Genomic DNA, 19,199 nt, shown 5'->3' on the forward strand with positions numbered 1-19,199 from the left:
AGCTCTTCATTTTAATTAAACTCATATTTCATCTGGAAGCAGCTTGTAAAAAAAGTAAAGAAAAAAATTAGTCATCCTCTAAACAAAACTACCATTTCTCATTTTCTATCACAATAGAATGCTAAAGTCATGAAATCACAGATAGATTCTGAAACCATACAATTATGGAGCTGTCTACATAGCTTATCCTCTCAGTTACCTGACAGAAGTACTAAATTTAAAGGCAAAGGCTGCATTCAGTTGCAAATCGACATATCTGAATGCTTACTAACCCACCAGAATGAACCTGTTTTTAACAAAATAACTAAAAATGCAAATGCAAAGGAGGACAGAATCTGATTATTCAAATCAAGCTTTTTGTTTTGTAGCGAGAAAGTGAGTTTAAGCTGTGTAACTTAAATCCTTTTGTTCAAATCAATCAACCCTGGGGCTCTTTACTGTCCGCCAAGGAACCTATCGATGGCTTAAATTCAGAAGAGCCCCAAAGAACATGTACAACTTTAGACAGGCAAATAGTACCATTGATTTCAACGAGATTAGTCATGTTTCTAAAATTATGTCAGACAAGATCTGAGGCATCATATCTTTTACCGCAGAGCTCATTATAGACAGAGAAAACATGCAAACTCTCAGCCACACAAATGCTTCCCAATGTCTGAAACGGAAGCAAAAAACTTCCATCTTGAACACAATTACTCATGAGTTTAAACCCATCACATTTAACCAGCTAAACAGCCTGAAAGAAGGGCGGGTTGGTACTCGTAGTGCAGAGGGGGACGTTAGCCTGGGGAGAGGTGATAAGGTTATTAATTTGCAAGGGGGCAGAGAGAGAAAAACAAAGATGGCAGTTCTTGCCAGTGGAACAGATGAAGGAAAGAAGGGAAGCGGGACATACTGAAGACTGTTAAGTACTAGTAAGTAGCAAGACCCAGATTTACTATCCACTGAAGCCGTTAATTTTAATATCCAGTCTTATTTCTAAGGTGTTTTGTAAACCTTCACTAAGGTAGCAGATGGAGCCATTAATTTGTGAAAATGATCGCCCCAGCAAAGGCCAGAACTGGATTTGGTGACAGATGTGGTCCTTCCCCTGCTCCTGTTGCCTTTGCCGGATGACAGGAGTCACAGCAGAAGCGTCGTGTTGCTGTACAGGTGACACACTATGCCCCAGTCCTGTGTGAATGACTAAACCAACTGTCCTGGCTTGTGTCACGGGAAGAATTGCTTCAGGTTCCAAAAATGAGATCCATAGTGAATGGTCAAATCTTATTACCTGAAGGAGGACAATGAAAAACTGCAAAGGAGAAAAACATTCAATCCCTCCCACAACCAAAGTCTATCCTTAATCTGCTATTAAAAAAAAAAAAAAAAAGCGGGGCAAGAATGTTAAAAATCCCAACAATCTTCCTCAAAATCTTCATATTCCTTTTATTTCATTCTTAGACAGCTCCTGTCTCTGCAGAGAGTGTCTGACTAGGGTTTTGATACTGGACTGATTAAGGGCATAGGTAGCTATGACCCAGAGACTTACACTTGCAGAACTATCAATAGCCAAAATAACACAGTGAGAATTAACCTTTTCTTTTTACTAAGTGCCCCAGGAGAGTTTCTGTTGCACTTGTATTCATAGGGCTTTTTGACTAAAAGGTTAGAGCAGTTGTTTAGAATGGGAAACAAATACTGTGAGGTTTTGTGGTTCAATAAATACATGTTACGGACTCATCTGGTGCTGAAATAATTTGCTTTGTTTAGGGAGCTCATATTGAACTACAGTCTTTGGTAATGCCATTTTGCTACACACGTCCGTTTGCCTTGAGAGTCCAATCAATGAGCCCTTCCCACTCGCCCGCTCGCGATGATACACTGCAAACAGCGATGCTCCAGATGATTAAACTTCTGCTTCCTGGGAAAAATTCCAGTTGAATTAATGCAGACCTGTGCTGTGGTTTAGTAACTCCTTTTAACTCGTAAAAATACAGGCTGAGGTCTGAGCAGAGGCTTGAACGCCAGCGCAGACCACCTGTCCCAGCCCTCCCCGCTGCCTCTCCCAGCCGCCCGGCAGCTTGCTTAAAATTCTACTCTTCACCTGCAAGTCTGCACAGCTCTGCAGCCGCCTATTGTTATTTAATATGTACTTCACAGCGGAATTGAATTGTTCCAATCAAGATTAGGACTCCGTTTCTCTAGGTGGTATGCAAAGCACGCCTGCTGTCTAAACTTTCACCCATTTCTCCGCCTGCCCTTTCATCATGCCCCACGACAATCTCGCAGATAGTGCCAGCTCTTCTTCATTCCCTTTTCCTCCTAAATTCCTAAATGTCTCTTGCCAGACCCTCACCGCAACCTCACTGAGTGTGGCTCCTACATCAGCGTGCCGGGCACTTGCCCCGTTGGGTCCGATCCCCTTCTGCAGCCCCCACGCCGTGCAGAGGAGGGTCTCCGCGGGGGCTCAGCGCAGGAGGGTTCCCAGCCCAGCGCTGACGCTCGCCCTCCTCGGGTCACCCATCCGTGTCACCGAGCCCCTTCAGAAACCAAAGAGGGGTAGAGAACAGCCTTCAAAGCGTGAGCTCTTGGGGCAGATGGCTCTTAACCATGTCTGGAGCAAAGAAAGGAGCCAGCCCAAGCCTTTTGATAGTAGGGAAAGAAGAGGGAAATATTAGGTGAAACTTCGTCAATACATTGACCCAGCCAAATCTGAGAAGACAGGAGAAATGCTGCATCCACAAGCAGGGCCAAGCCCTTAGAGCAGGGCAGAAAACAAGGCTACTCTCGCAGGAAAATCGCAAGGGGCATCAAATCAGCGGTGCGGGAGCGTGTTGCAGGGCTGCAGGGACGGAGCGCAAGCGGGGCCGCGCTCGGGGCATGGAGGCCAGCAGCGTCAGCCGCAATCCCTGCCGCTGCTCGGCCCTTCGCAGGACGCGAGCCGCTCCTGCGGCTGGAGGGACGAGCTGCAAAGCCCCCTTCGCTCTGCAAATGCCTGCTGAGCTGATGTGGCTAGTTTTTAGTCCCTGAGCTCTGCAAGGGAGCAACAACTGAGAAGCAAGAGTTTCCTAAGCAGCACACTTTTAATATAAAAATAATCTAAGTGTTTGGGTTTTATCAATTATATAAACTCCTTAGTGACCAAAACATAACTGATCTTTACTTTTAAATCTGTGTTCAATATAAGAGGATTACAATTGTTTGTGAACTTTGCAAACAATGGCTCGGGGAAAAAAAAGCCTTAATTTGTATTTGTCTAATCCCTAATAGCTGCTGACAGTCTGTGAAACAAATAGTTTTAATTATTTTCTCCTTGCTGAATCTCAGGTCTCATCATTCAATCAAAAAATAGCACATTACCCAAAATTGGGATTAAAAGGAGAGTCATACAGTAGGAAAAACAGGAAATTACATTAGCACCAAACAGAGACAAATATGTCCTTCTTATTGCAGCCCCATCCTGAGACAGCAGAACATTTACAACTCCCCCATAAAAAAAAGAAAAAAGCCAGAAAAAAAAGCGCCGTTAAGACTTTTTTCCATTTATCCTGAGACTTATGGCTTTTGAAAAATGTCAATGTGGTCTCTGCAATAAAAAAAATACTTTAAAAAGTCCTTTTGGTTATTAATGAACAATGTGCAGATCTTACACATTGGTGTAAAATAAGTGCTACTTATTTTTTTATCGAAACTACTGATGCATGAAAATGACTGTAGAGGTAATCAATAGGTAATGACTATATTTCAGGAGTAATGCTCTCTTCAGAGGAAAAAAATGGCTGCAATTCACAAACAATTATTGACACCATGAAGTACATGAATCAATGCCCACAAGAGATCTGCACATTATTTAAAATTTCTTCAGCAATATTTGCCTTTGTTCCTTCGTCCCAGTGTAGTTTTTCCTGCCTGTAATACTGTTGAATATATTAAAGGTTAGTGTGAATATATTAAAGACACTAGAATAAAATGCAAAAGGTAGACTTCTGATGGATAAGTCTAACAGCCAGCAGTGGCACGACTCTGACCAGAGCACTGTAGCCACGGGACTTTGTGCAAAGCTCTTTCTTGCATAAGACGTTGTCAGTCACAAAATGATCAAGACCTCGCCTCTCACGGGCCCAGTAAAACCCTGCAGGACTTCAAATTTTTAAAGTCTTCCCAGTTTCTTTTTCAGCATGCAATGGTTTACTGCTCAGAGTAACTGGAACTACGTGAGGTGGCCGGAGCTGGAGGTGGTGTGCCTCAATGCTCACTGAAGTCTCCCAGGGAGAAACGTTTATCACTGGCTCCTAAAGTGAACTGATGAGTTCCCATTGGCCTAATTCTCTAAATATAGCTCTTTGCCTTGTTTTTATCGCCACCTCTGTGTAGAGCAAGGGAAAAGCATGAACAAGTCCAAGATACAAATCTGAATTCTTCTCTGTTAACACAGGGGAGAGAATAACCCATCCATTCTTCACTTGCATCAACAAATACCCAAGATGTACAGGGCAGTGAAGAAGTCGATTACCTCTGGCTCTCACATTTTTCTTTTTGAGTCACATGCAGCTTGAGACGTGGCTGGTTTATAGCCTGAAATGATGTACCTTTACTTGAGGTTTTAACTGCAAATCAGTCTGCTTACCCTAGAACAAACATCTGGTCTTTGCTTAGAAAACGAAGAGGCAACTTCATGCCTGCCATCCGAGCACAGCTACTCAAAGACCTGACAACAGTCACCAGCAGCATCTGATAGGAGGGAGAGATCTTCAACAGAATAAATACCCTGCTGCAACTAGAAATAACCAGATTTGGGTGTCTTACTACAGTTCTGCAAAAGAAAACAGCAGTATTTTTTAATCACTAATATAACAAAATGGAGAAAAGCGGTTTCATTCTTGAGAAATCAGGCAGATTCCTCTTCTAGTCTAAATTAATATTATGAAGAATTTACAAATAGCTGTAAATGACCACACCAGAAAAAAAACCATAACCACAAAAAGAAATTTGAAGAGAAAATAGCACTGAGGTACACGTTCTTACAGAAAATGTTTCCCTAAGCAGAAATAGATGCCCGAGCCAAGTATGCTCTTTAACGCCTTCTCTGAAAATGTAAACTCATTTCAAAAAAGCTCACTCAGGGTTTTTTTCCCTTTTATTTAGGCGGGTATGAGAAATTACAAAACGAGACTGAAGATTTTCTCAGCATACACCTCATTTGCAAGTAATAGAGAGTTGCTCACACTCGTAGAGTTTGCTTTTGTAAAAATAAAATCTATACAGTCCTCTGGCCTGCACTAACTGCTGCTACATTAAGTAAGTAGAAATATAACTATTTCAAAACTATAAAGTGTGAAGGAGGCTCAACGAAATGGACATGAGAATATAGCCCAGAATATACTGACATAATTTTAAAATAAACATAAAAACAGGTATTTATGGGGTGAGGAGCAAGAAAGGAAGCTGCTATCCCAAAGCTTGTGTGCCGAAGCGCACTGCCCTGCCGGCTCTTGGTTTTCTCATTTAATTTAGAGAAAAGGTTACTATCATCTATCATGTTCCACGGGTTGTCAGAAAAGCCAGCCCCACGTATTTTATCATTAAGAAGCCCCACTGAAGAGGTGTTTTAAATGCCTGTAATGGAGCTTAGCTGACTACTTGCCAGCTGCACCGTAGCTCTGCCCTTTCTTCCAATTCAAAAGTATATTAACCAGAGGATAATTGCAGATATTCTCATCTATAATCTACAGTGACAATAACAAACAGCAGATCAAATGAAAAGGATCTTGCAGGTTCCAAAATATTCAGTGTTTTTTGTTAGAGCTATTTATCTCTCTTTCCTAAAAATTCTTATGTATTGCAGGTGACTGAAATTAGGAGTGAAAGAATATTACTGAAAACTACTTATTAATATACGTTTCACTCGCAAAGCTAGAGTAGGCTACATTTTTGTTTAGTATACAATTAAAAAGGAAATTATATTTTTATTAATATAATTTTGTACATGAAAATATTCTGTACTTGAAGGTAAGTGATATTTTAACATTAAAAAGATCTAGTCTCCACACATTTTAGCAAAGGGACTCCAAAACATGAAAGGTACACCAGGCTCCTGCATTTTAGATACATCTATTTTTCTATGATAAAGGCACTTTGTAACTATAGTAAGAAAATTCTTGCAAAAGCCTGTTAATAAATACCTACTGCCAACAAAAATTTTACAGAAATATATGTTGACAGTGAAAATATGGAAAAACAAGAAATTAAGTTATATGCACTTACTTAACAAAAATACCTTCCACCTACAACACATGAAAATAAGGAATTTTTTATGCAATAAAGCTCTTTACATGAGGAAATACCTATTGGTACAAATGATCCAGTAATGCAGTGTTTGTCACCAGAGAAACTATGCACTGTTTACTAATTCCTTGAAGTGGCAAAAACACATGCATCTCAGTGACATGATTCACAGACAGGTATTTCCATCATAAATATAAAAGAAACCCTACAGGCTGCTGACAGCAATGGAAGGTGAATGAGAGATTACTGAAATATAGCTAAATCGAGGGCAGCTTAAGAGACCTATGTTTCAGTTCACCACACCATTTATTTCTTGACAGTTCAAATTTTCGGTATAATCCAAAGGATTTATTTTTAAATCTAGTCACCCATTCATATCAGAGGGCAAAGCTTGAACTCAGTAATCTGGAGCACTGACACATCTTAGCTATCATAATGGATCCATGATCAGTAGTTTGCAGCAGGTCTATTGCTCTGATTTGAAAGACCCACCCAAGAAACACAGAGAACCCAGCTTTCCCCTTCTAAAACACCACATCATGGTTCAAATAAAAAAGTCCACAAAAACTGAAAATAAAAAAAAAAATAAAGAAGGAAAATGCATTTTTTTTCAAATTTTAAAATGTGCAGTATAATTTCTCCATAAGAAAAATATGGCAAGTAGCAGTGAAAACACCGATCCAGGTGAGGCAGACCTGCCATCACAAAACAGGAACATAAGAATACCTTTCTTCCCCTCAGGCAAAATCCTGAACTAAACTCTCTGTTCTGGACATTTTAGGAATGGAAATCCTCATTGTGCAAAGCCCCGCTAGTCTACTCAGGACACTGTCGGTTGGAGCTCCTCAGCTGACTTCTAGCAGGGCTACAAGCCTCTCCGAAGTTAGTCGTCCTGAAGGTACTTCAGATGCAAACCAGGCAGTCGGGCAGGCCCAAGACGATGGCCTTGAGCCGCTTGTGGAAACACGGGGGAAGCCACGGTCTCTCGCACGAGTATCACGCGCTACCTGCTGCTGCGCCCAGCTGCCTGGCCGCTCTACTGGAAGGGGTCTCTTGAGCGCGGCCCGACTTCTGGAAGAATGCTGTGGTAACCCAGATTAGAGAGTAACAGGGTAGCTATGCCAACTACCTCTATAGCTCCATTTTCAGTTTGCCTTGGCCAATTTATTTTTTAATAGCATACACAGATTTCTTAACCAGGACAACAGAAGATCCGATTCCCATTGAGGGCTCTTCAGTCTGACCCATAGCCCCATCTTCACTTTTCTGCTGTAAACAAGAGCCAGCACTGTTGGGAGCACAGCTCAACGCAGCTCATCAGCAAACTGGAAGAACTATTGTCTAGAAAGGCAAGGATGGAAATGAGTCCAAGAAGTGATACGTCTTCACCAAAGGTTTTCCTGAAGAAGGATTTGCTGGGTACTCAACACGTTCAAAATCAAAAGGAATGTTTTTTGGGAAATCTTCGCTTTTGGACCCTTATACTGGACTCCTTTTTTTCTTTTCAGCATGGGTGCAAAACAGATAAACCCGAGGAAAAAAAATTGATTCTAAATACAAAAGGAATTCAGAAGGAACAGGGGACTGCAGGGACCTCTTGGGACACCTCTGATGTCCTCATATTGCAGATATGCTATCAGCTGATCTTCTCAATAAACCTATTTAAACTCCATCTTAAAAACAAGAGTTTTCTTATCGCTACCACTCTGCGGAAGCCTTTTCCAGAGTCTGATTCCAATGATCAGAAACAACTTTCTTACTTCTTTCTTCTTATTTCTTTCTCATTTCTCAAAGTAAATACATTTCCAGTCAGCTTGCTTCAATTCATTCTTGTCTTGACAAAATTGTTTCCTTAAAAGCAACCTCACTCCTGTTTATTTTGATTAAAGGCTATTGCTAGATATCATGATATAACTTGACAATAAAGAGAGAAAAAAAAGAAGTTGTTGTCTAGAGCTTCTACAGAGTCAAACTGAAATCAACACACAAAAGATGTGTTGTCTTTATGGTAACAGTGACAGCACTGGTACCATCCTTGAGCAGGATGGTACCTACTCCTATCTATAAAGCCTAACGACGCTAATGCTGCAAATGCTTTCTTTCCAACCAGGAGAGCATGGCACAGATTCTGCATCACATGTATGAGTGCTGCTTCCGAGCACTGGAGGTGCTTTATAATCCCCTTGGCTCCTCTGAGTAAACTGTTGTGTAGTGACCTGGAGATGACAAATCCAGGTACCTTAGCACAAACACATTTTATATTTTATCACTTTTTCAAAAGGCTGGAAATAGATGACTCATCTGCCTTTGACCCAGTGCTGTGCAGAGTGGGTTGAAACTCTCGCAGGAGAAGCTATACAGCCAAGGTACTGGGTGATGGATATATTTTGCAGTGAAAACAGTGTTTCATATGAAATAGGCTTGCCCCAATACAAGGGGAAAAAACCCACCACACCACCAAAACCAAAACTGAGCACTAAGTGTATATAAAATAGTATTAACAGGGCAATTATATTTAGAAAAAAAGACTATGTAAAACTCGGCTTCCTGCCTTCCAGATCTGCTTGTTGAATGGATTTCAAGCAACGTCAGCTGAATCTAGTATTATAAACATTTGAAGTACTTACTACCTCTGGAGACCTGCCGGCCCTCTAAAGCGATTAGGGTTCGGTGTATCTGTGCCAGCCTTAATCCACTTCCCCAGATAATAGGCATATAAAATAGGACACATGTGCCACAAACCTAAACCAGGCAAGAAATATAAAAGGCCAGCCCCAGATCAAGGAGAACCTCTAAGGAGCAGGATCAGACACGTAAAATGCTTTACATAAAGACAGTACTTCCACGTAGAGGATGCGAAGTCAGACCAGATAATCCTTGCTACAAGCATACACAATAAGATTGGGACCCGGATGATTTTAGGTTTGGGCGTCATTTACTTGTTTAGCAGGTTCCGATCAGCTACACTTGTGCAAAGCCACTGACGAAGTACCAAAACTTCATGATGATGGAAGTCATCATTTTATATGTAAAGGAAAATGGGGACCTAAGTTGTCATTACCGGTCATGATGTATGAGAGTGTTGATAACTGAACTCCTCTCTGAGAAATGACCAAGCTGCATGCACAGCTGGAGCAGTCATAAAAATAACCTTTGTACCTGGACAATGTACAACCCTGACAGAAAAAACAAGCGTGCTGCCCCATACTGCCTTTTCTGCATTCATTTTTAGAACGGAGCCACCTGTCAAAATATACTCATAGCGTGTAATTTTATTTTCAACACTCCGAGCTCCAAAAACAATGGGACAGCTTTTCTCTCTCTCCATTTTTAATCATCTTAGGATAGTACGCGACAAGTGGCAGACGCTGTGGAAGACTGCATTTTGCATCTCAAGAGCTTGGCAGGAAAAAATATTGAATAAGTCAATCAATACCGCTCTTCCTGAGACACATTCAGCCTCAGCACCCAGCTGCCTGCTGCAGGGATGCAAGGCAGCTGGAGAGGCACTGCACAACGCCGCTCACGGCAAAGCTGTGGGAACACAGGGCGGCCAGGCACAGGGCACCAACTGGCCCCTGCTATTCATTCAAAAAGTAACATTTATACTAAATTGGATAAACTAGTAATAAGATAGTAAGTTAAGCTCGTAAGTTGGTGGTGGCTAGCTCCAAGACTTTGGTGAGCAATTAAGAGACATTGGGAGCAACTCATTTTTTCAGACTGCCTGACCCTAGGACCAGCAGCAGCACCTCCTTCCTATTCCAGTGACTGAAAAGTAGGTCAGCGTGATGGGGCCAAACAAATACCACTACAAATCCCATCCCTGATAAGCTGTCCAAGTTCATTCTTGTTTTATTGCACATTGCTCAGGTTTCATCCAAACCCTCTTCTGCATATGTTCTGTATTCCCCGCAGAGCGCCTGGTCTGTGGTGACGTAACTCCTGTGGTTACTTCCCCTTCCAGCACCGAGATGGCAACAACCGAATGTAGTCATTTGCCCTGAAGAGACTCACAGAACCAATTTAAAGAGAATGTTTAAATATGTAATAACGTATAGAAACCACTAACTCTGGACAGATTGTATTAATGACTTGCGTTTGTGCCAGATCTAGGATCAAGTTCCTTCTAGAAAAATGGGGGCTAGAGCCACTGCACCAAATTCCCTTCTCATGTTTACCTACTATAATCCACCAAATCCCATCTATTTAGCTGAGAACATAATGAGAACAAAATGAACTATGTGAACTACATCTTGCAGTACCTCAGTACCCTTTCTAAAACGCAAACATGAATGTTTGAGGCTGGCAATCATAACTGTTATAGTCATTACTAAAGCCAGAGTTATTCAACTGACTTCTGAACTGAAACTTTTCAAAACTCACAAATTGGGTGTTGGATGATACTGGTATTTTAAAAAATGTATTTGCTGTTTCCAGTTCTTCCTCAAATAGTGGGTGGTGCTTGCTTTCCGTGGTTCTCTCTTGTTACATACATTACACTATTACAAATATGTACAGAGAGTACACATAACTACCCATGTAAATGCACGGCAATATCTATGTGATAAATAGTGGAGGCACACGATGGATTGTAAACATATATGAGAAATACATTTCAGAAGTAACTGGGATTTCCTCACCTGTGGCTGCCCACGAACACATTTCCCACTTATAGAGGAAATGGTCTGATACTCCAAATACCTTAGAGCTGCCATTTGAAAAACCAGCTTGATCTTGATTACAGATTACTTATGGCCCAGCTATGTCCCCATACCTTTCCAGTTCCTACTCTCTCCTGTGCACATCCAAAACCATATTATCTTCAGTTCTTTACTAGCATTGCTGGTTTTTAAAATAACACAGATTTAATGTCCTCTGCCTTGGGATGGGATTCATCCTTTATACCTAACTTTATACCCTTATACAGGACAGACATCTACAGCTAAGCTAGTCACCAGAGGATCCCTTCATTGTTCACAGAGATAAACTGGCCCTAGAAGGACTTGACTCATCTGGCCAACTGTAGATATTTATCTTATTCTAAGACAGATCCAGTACTAGCAGTAACCATGAGGAGATCACTGGATGAACAGCTCTGATGCAGGCATTCATATTGCAGACATTTATGAACTAGAAGACCTGTCACCAGTAGCTTCCAGGCATAGATGCCTTAGACCACTGGAAAAGGGAATGTTTTCACCTTCTTGGCAGAACTTGGCATTTTCTCTCAACTTTTGAAAGCTCAGGATAACCATTAAAAATTGTGTCTATGTTGTTTATGGAAAAGTTTCCTTCCTCATTGAAAAGTTTTTCAGTCTTCTTGGATTACTGGTAGATTAAGGACCGTCACATTCAGAGAGGGGGGAAAGGAGTGGCCGTAAATCTCCAAAACCGCCTAAAATTAATTTTTCTGTAGTGAGTAGGGGCTTTAGGTGGTGGGGCTCTGCAATATAAATTTCATCAGCATTGTTTTGTTATGGATGCATTACTCACAAGTAGCAAAACAATAAGGAATTTAGATCGGTCATCCCCAGAGAAATATTAATTGATCTATAATGCCACCACACCTGGTGGCAAACTGTCTATGTATGTGTGTATATATATGTGTGTATATATATGAATGTGCACTCCCACAATCTCTTCCTCCTCATCTCCTTATTTTAGTGATCTGATTCCAACCTGCTGCTTGCCTGTAAGCTCAATAGCAGGATTTTCCAAGGGAAGCTGGTGGTCTTTCTCTTTAACTCAGTGTTATGGCTCTTTCACGTGCAAGAGAGAAACTGCCTGTAACCCCTGTTCTAGCCTTGCTGAACGGGCCGTTTCAGTGGGGCTGTGGTGGTCTCCTCTCTCCCTTGCTCCTTCCCTCTCTTAAAGTGGTATCTGAGAGACACGCTGATGACAAAGATTAGCGGCTGCCCTGTATTCTGCTGCCACTGGGTTCAAGTTTCCAACAGCATTGTATTACCTGACTGAAAATGGAATTTTAACTACGTGGTGATGGAGGTAGAACTGCCCAGGCGCATGAGAGAGAATTACACTAGTGTGCTGCTATAACCCTTAACTATAAAGATTATGGATTGAAGGTGAAAGGCTAATGGTCTAGTTGAAATTTCAAGATTTTCTCTAATTCCCCAAACTTTCAACCTCTTTTTTGAGACCTTTACATTAGAGGCATTGGGGTTACCTTCTTCTAAGCTGACAGGAATCAGTACTGAGTCCCTGGCACGTGTTTGGTCCACAGCAAATTATCTTCCTCTTTTGTGTTTCCTCCACTTTCAACAAGTCTGACTGGGAATAGAATACCATACAAAGGTATTAACCAAATACATCAGAAAGTACTGCCAAGAAATGTTAGCAAGGAATAAATTCATTGATGGAAAATGTCTTTCCTAACTAACTCTGTGGGTTCTGAATATGAAAATAGTTACAGATTACAAGACGATAGCTGCTGATGTGCTAGCACTGGTTAGGCTTAATATTTTCACAATTTCTTAACTGTTTACTTACTCTCTCCCATTACAGCAATACAGAGACTATTTTTTTCACTCTTCTGGATACAAATTGATTCCTTTCAGATAGAATGAAAGAATCTGCCTGAGCTGTCAAGTTAAATCAACAATCTTCTACCACACAGGAGTTAGGGATAAACCCTTTCTTACACAGTACAAATACCTGTTTTCAGTATGCTTCTGACCTGCCATCAAAATGATATCACAACATTTCAGTCGCTTACCAGTCCAAAAGTTTTGCTCCAAAACCGATTCACATAGGGCAAGCATAGGTTTTTACATAGTTCATAGCGTAGGTTTAACCTGTGGTTTTTTAGACCATTTTCCAGGCTAAAAAAGGTCAATCCTGCAGGCAGCATTAGACATGAAGACAGTTTTCCTGTCCTGTGAACACTTCTGAAAGATGGAAGATAGTCTTCCCATTTCACATTGTCAGGAAAAAAAAGGAATGCTTCTCTCTTTTTAACCAAACAACTAAAACTGTGAGACAGGGCATGAGATGGATCTCTGACTGTGCACACTGCTTCATTTTTCGCTTGCTCCATGGCTGTGTTTCAGCCTGTTCCAACTAGCACCATCCAAGAGGAAGCCTGGGTGTGGTTTGGGGATAGATCATGCCAGCAGCTGCTCCAAATAAGAGTTATAAACAAGAACTTCAACAGCCTTGACTCCATCTGATCCACCCCAACACAATCCCACCAGTTTTGTGCTGTCCCGTACAGCGTCCTTACCCCTTTGCGTGCCATATAACAAGGCATGCAACAAAATCCTTCACTTTTCTGCCATCAAAACGCTCTCCAGCAACTCTCAACATGTCTCTTAAAATAAACATTTTGACTACTTACACCTGAGAAAACATGCACAAAACCCCCAATATCTTGGGACACAGGGGAACAACAGATTCAGTGGAGACTAGGGTCCAATGCTATTTAGGTGTGCACTGAGAGTCAGCCTACTTTAGAGGGGTCTGATCCTAATTAGGACAGATACAAAAGACACCGTGCTCTGAAGCTTTCTTATTCAGTAGTTAGAATAAATAAAGCAGTCAAGCTAGATTCACGGACCCCGTAACAGGCAGGACCTGGGTGCCTACCCAAGTCCAGGGATTCACATGCAGAAATACCCAGATCACCAGGATTTGGGAGCTCAAAGGTGGATTGGTCATTAGCCTTCTCAGGTGGGTCCCTCCATCCTTCCCCCTAGAATTGTTCTATGGCTGTACAAATAATCAAATATTTATTAGATGGAAAAAAAGAAACCCTATGGCTCTGAAGCTTAAACCCCTGTACCAATGTGTACAAAAATGGGATCTGTTTAAAGACCAGAATTACTGGAATAAAATACACTGTTTCCTTCTCTCTGATTTTGACCAGAATCCTACTTTTGATCTGAAAAGTCTTTTGCAAAAATTAACTGCAAATGACATATTTCTGCAAGGAGTTTTCGTTTTGTGAGAAAATTCCAGACTAGCTTTACGTGAGGACCACACACCACATGGACGGAAGATGTTGATGCTGATGAATTGCTGCTTTCAGCTGTAGAATTTAATTATTCTTGTTCTCTACAGCTGGCGTTATTGTGTTGTGATGTGTTTGTCTTCTGACACCTCGGGGGGGGACGATGAAATGAATTTTCTACATTCACAGTGCCAAAGGGACAGTTTGAATAAGAAATGCTGCAATAAGACCTGCATGACTGTGTCCTCTGGCATGAATGATGAATCCACGTTCTCTAGATCTTGTTTTCTAGCAGCATTTATGGACTGGAAGCATTTCTTTAAAAATGTTACAGGAAAATTACACTAAAGTTAAGCCTATTTTGACAGAGGAAAGAAATGAACGAGTTTATATTGGCTGATTTCTAGCCTGTGCTGCTGAAGCCTTTCCCTTCACTTTTACAGGCCGGCAGGGTCACTAGTCCTACTCATTTTCAGTTTGTCAGTCAATAATCACTTACATGGCACTATGTCTTTGGAAATGACAGCTGAGACAAGATCCGATGCGCAGCCTTCCTTCCACAATGCCTTCCTAAATACCAGTCTGAGGCAGCTGAAAGGACTGAATACTCTATATCTGATAACGACACGTTCACCAAGCTTGTCATAAAGGTTTGGGGAAGTTTACAACACCGCTATGTGGGAAATGTCTCTACTTCAATGACATAACGAAGTCGTATGGAGCAGAACAGTCCCTACCATTGCACATTAATGAGAATCAACTTTTTTTTTTCTGCTCTAAGGCATTTTAATTGTACCACAGGCAGAGGCCATCTGGCTTAAGAATGAATATTCAGTATCCGTAGCAGAAGCAGAAATACTTGAGAGGGAAATGGTACCTTCCTGGCTTCCAGCTTGGACAGTACCTGTCACTAAAACTGGTGTGTTGTACAGTTGGCTAAGTTGCAATTTGATGCCCGACAAATGTCTTTTTAGGCTATTATGATCTTATTAATTAGTTTTTGTTTACGAGTTTGGACTTTACCTCTTCAAAAAGAAGATCACTTTATATTAAAAATTCCTAAGGGACACCATATTTCACTGCACTTTGCAGAGGACTGTGACAGCTCATCAGCTTTTATTTACTGAGAAGTCATAGGGGTAGAAATAACTTTTTTTTTTTTTTTTTGAGGAATAAACACAATTTCTCTCTTGTGTGTGACAGGTGCAATCCCTGTTTATTAATAATGTAGATAAAACATTTGCAAAATGGAAATTTAAAGAACAAGTACCACAGCAGACAATAACTTTCCTGGGAAAGAATCAAGCTGAGAACGAATGAAACCATCACGTCTGAAGGGCAGGCATTCGTTTCACAAATTTTCTGACTGTCACTGGATCCTTTAGCTTGGCCTATCTTACTTCTACAGGGGTGCCTCCCAAGGCAGCTAATTGGGGAAAAAAACCCCAAACTGACTCGGCAGTGATTTTTCTGAGCTACCTATGAAGACCAGAAGACAATGTTTCACAGTTCAGAGAAACTCAAGCTGTTAATACTTTGCTAAATTATGTGTACATATCATGCTCTATTTACAAGACTGTAGGTTTATTTGTTTAAGTACCTAAATATCTTGAGGCAGCTCTGAGGCGGATGTTGAGCCGACAGTCTTGTCTGCCACACTAAGCCGTTTCAAATACGAGCAGCCCAGCGAGAGTGGGGGCCAGGCTGCAATCCCTAGGAGGTATTTGACTTGAATGCAACTGGGACCAGTGCTGGCAGAAATGCATTTAAAGGTAGTGGAGGCTCTGCCACAATATTTTGGAATTAAATCAAACAACATGTTGACTCGCTCCTGAGGGAATGTGATGTGATAAATCCGTGATGCATTTCCTCACCAGAGCTATCTGGGCTGTGCTGGCTCTCACGAGCGCCAGGTTGCAGTGGGTGAAGCAATTTCCTGCATGCATTTAGAAAATGCTCCAGAATACTTCAGAGTGATTGATAAAAGTTAGTTGAGCCAATATGATTAGAGAGCTATCACCTTATTTTCACTGCATTACTGCCATAATCCTAGAAGGAAGATTCATATATGTGCACTCTGGACTGAAATTCCCAGGGGGAGGAAAACCGTAACACCAACTATCAGTTAATATTATCAGACAACTGAATTTTCTTGTACTTGCTTTCTTACTTTTCTCAGGGGAAATTTACCCTAGTGCACAAGACCAACACAAGACCCACAAGACCCACCCAGGCTGGAATGCTGGATACTACGGCACTCAATACAGTGATACTGAAATCACCAGGCAGGCTTTTAACGTGAGCTTGCCATGGAGCTAAACATCGCCTTGCGATGTAGTTCTGTTCTGCCAGAGCTGAACACGGCGTACCTATGTGATGAAGTGCTCCTGAATGTGAGAAAGGAAGGCAAAGTCAATCCCGAATACATAAACGTATCTTAAGCAATAAGGCAAGAGTAGAAGTCGGAGCTGTAACTCAGAAGTCTAAGGGAGGACGGGAAGAGTGATAGTAAGAGTTTTCCTCTCCTTTGGCTTATAGGAAAACCACAACGAGTGTTATATAAAAATGTGAAAAACTCAACCTCAATAACTGAAGCATTTAGTTATCCAAACCTGAAGTTACTCTAACTCAAAAAGCAATTGATGTATTTGCTTTTCAGGCAGTACACACATCACACTTCCATGCAAGTCAGTATGTCTGTCCGTCACCTGTTGCAAGGCAGAACTCCTTTAGAACAATATCTCATCCAAAGAATAGGAAGTGATCAGGAACTATTGGCGGCATTACTATTAGAGCTGTAAGTATGAGACTCCCTCTTGTGATAAATCCAAACTCATTTTATGTGTGTTCAGTGACATACCATTTGGTGTCTAAACATGGTCAGTATAATACAAAAATGTCTCCCTGGGCACACCAATAAAACCGTATGGGATTGAGTGCTGTAAACAAGAGACTCAGTTCTCACTCTCAGACACAGAAATTTTGTCAGAATTTTGTGGCTCGAGAGGAAACGCTGAGCACAACCTAAACATCTGCATGAAACTGTTATGTTAGCAAGGTGAAGTAAGTCCAATGAAAAAACACCACCAGCCGAGACTGATATTTAAAATAGCAATCACAAGAGGCAAAACAAGTTTAATATATACAGTCTGGCAAAGATGCATTCTGCTTCTTTAAGAATGCATTACATATTATGAGCATTCCTATTACAATTTTATTGCAATATTCAAGGTGTACTCAGAAGATACTATTAATTTTTTTAAATATGGGTTTATTTGTTTGCATCTTATTTTACAGCCACTCTTCCAGCCTCCAGTTTCGTTTCTAAAATTAAAGCTAGTGATATTTCCATATCAAAGTTTAAAATTAATTTGCTTTGTGGGACATGCCCCTTGATCTAAAATACTTCATTTTAATTAGGACATTTAATTTTCTCTAATGGAATCAGGTTCCATTCACTTAATCCAAAACTACTTTCTGAAAGAGTTATAAGCAGTACATTTTCTCAGCACAAGTCCTCCTAAGGCTTGTCCGCATAAGGAGATTGCACCTACGCAGCTAAACTGATTTCAGATTGATCTACTTACACCACTACAAAATGCTACTGAAGTTAAGCATAACTGGGTCTGCCCCACTTCTGGATCGGTTTTATCAAACAGCTTTAAGTTTCCTAATGCAGACCAGGAATAGATAATAGAAAATCAGGTACTATTACAAGTACATGTTACGATGAAAAAGCTAAATGAAAATTGTCCCACCTCCCAGAACACGAGCGTCTGGACCTGCACCACCTGGAGTATGGCCACTTCCCACCAGTTTTGTACAGCTTCCTCCTTCCCTTTGCCCTCTTCTCTAGAACATGTTGCGTACATGTAGACCGTGCCAGATCACGCCTGCCTCTCATTACGAGGACGTACAAGACATTTCCGAGGAACACTCTGCATATTCTGGCTCTGTGTTAGGATGATGTTCTGCCCCCATGCATGCACAAAGGCGCATGGATAGATCAGGGCAGAGATGATCAGTGCATGGGCACAGACAGTGAAAAGCATTCCCTTCCCTTACTGGGAGAGCTCGCTCTCTTCCTTTAAAGTAAGTGTTTGTTCTGGGGAAGGTCTGTCTTTATCAACTTTGTACATCTCATCAGCACAGAGAAATGCAATAAATACCATACGTTATGACAAACTCGGAAACACCTTCACCTCCGTGCTGACTATCGCTCTTACGATGCCGGGGCAAGGCAACAAAATAATTTTAAAAACTGCATACCTTGAAAAATAGCCAGGCTGTCATCCATTTGGCCACTTTTACAACCCAAAAGACATGCTTGTAGAGCTCAGTATTCACTACTCCAGGGTCTACTACATTAGCAGTCACATGGCTTCCATTTGCAGTCAGAAGATGCTGTAGTCGATAGGTAAATAACACAAGGGCAAGTTTGCTTTGGGCATAGGCTCCATGGGGTGAATACGAACATCTGTATACAGGACAGAAAGAGAGAGGGAGAGGCACATAAAAATAATCAGAAGGAAAACAGAATTGCACAAACATCAAATGTACTGCCTTTTGCAATATCCAGCAAACAAACAGCTATACATTGAGTCGTCAGAAGAAACAGCTTATCATTGGCAGGCGTGGTGTTTGCTGGAGTTCTGGTGATTATTCCGTCAGAAACCAAGTCTGATTTATGGCGGGGAAAAAAATTAAAATAAAATTACACGGTACCTGCCCGAATCTCTACATCCAACCATTTAAACCAGAAATGCTGAGGCACCAATCTCCAGGATATCATCACCTAGAGGCCCTCAAACTACTCTCCCCTTCCTCATTGCCCTCTTCCCACACATACATACCCTATTCCCACCCAGTAAATCCATGCCTGATTATACTGCTCCTGGTTATTATTATTTGTATTGCAGCAGGACCTACTAGTTTCTGATGAAGGCTCTTGTGTTGGGCACAG

The 19,199-nt window shown here is 41.3% G+C and overlaps 1 protein-coding gene across 1 annotated transcript in view; it reads right to left on the reverse strand.

Annotated features, from left to right (window-relative positions):
• Positions 1-19,199, reverse strand: part of DHRSX (dehydrogenase/reductase X-linked) — a 170,531-nt gene that overhangs the window by 11,524 nt on the left and 139,808 nt on the right. Inside the window, exon 7 of the mRNA XM_029999153.1 lies at positions 18,506-18,713. Coding sequence (XP_029855013.1) covers positions 18,506-18,713 — 208 coding nt within the window. The remainder of the gene's footprint in view (positions 1-18,505; positions 18,714-19,199) is intronic.

The sequence above is a fragment of the Aquila chrysaetos genome, chromosome 23 (genome assembly GCF_900496995.4).
Source record: "Aquila chrysaetos chrysaetos chromosome 23, bAquChr1.4, whole genome shotgun sequence".
In the NCBI taxonomy this organism is placed as follows: domain Eukaryota; kingdom Metazoa; phylum Chordata; class Aves; order Accipitriformes; family Accipitridae; genus Aquila; species Aquila chrysaetos.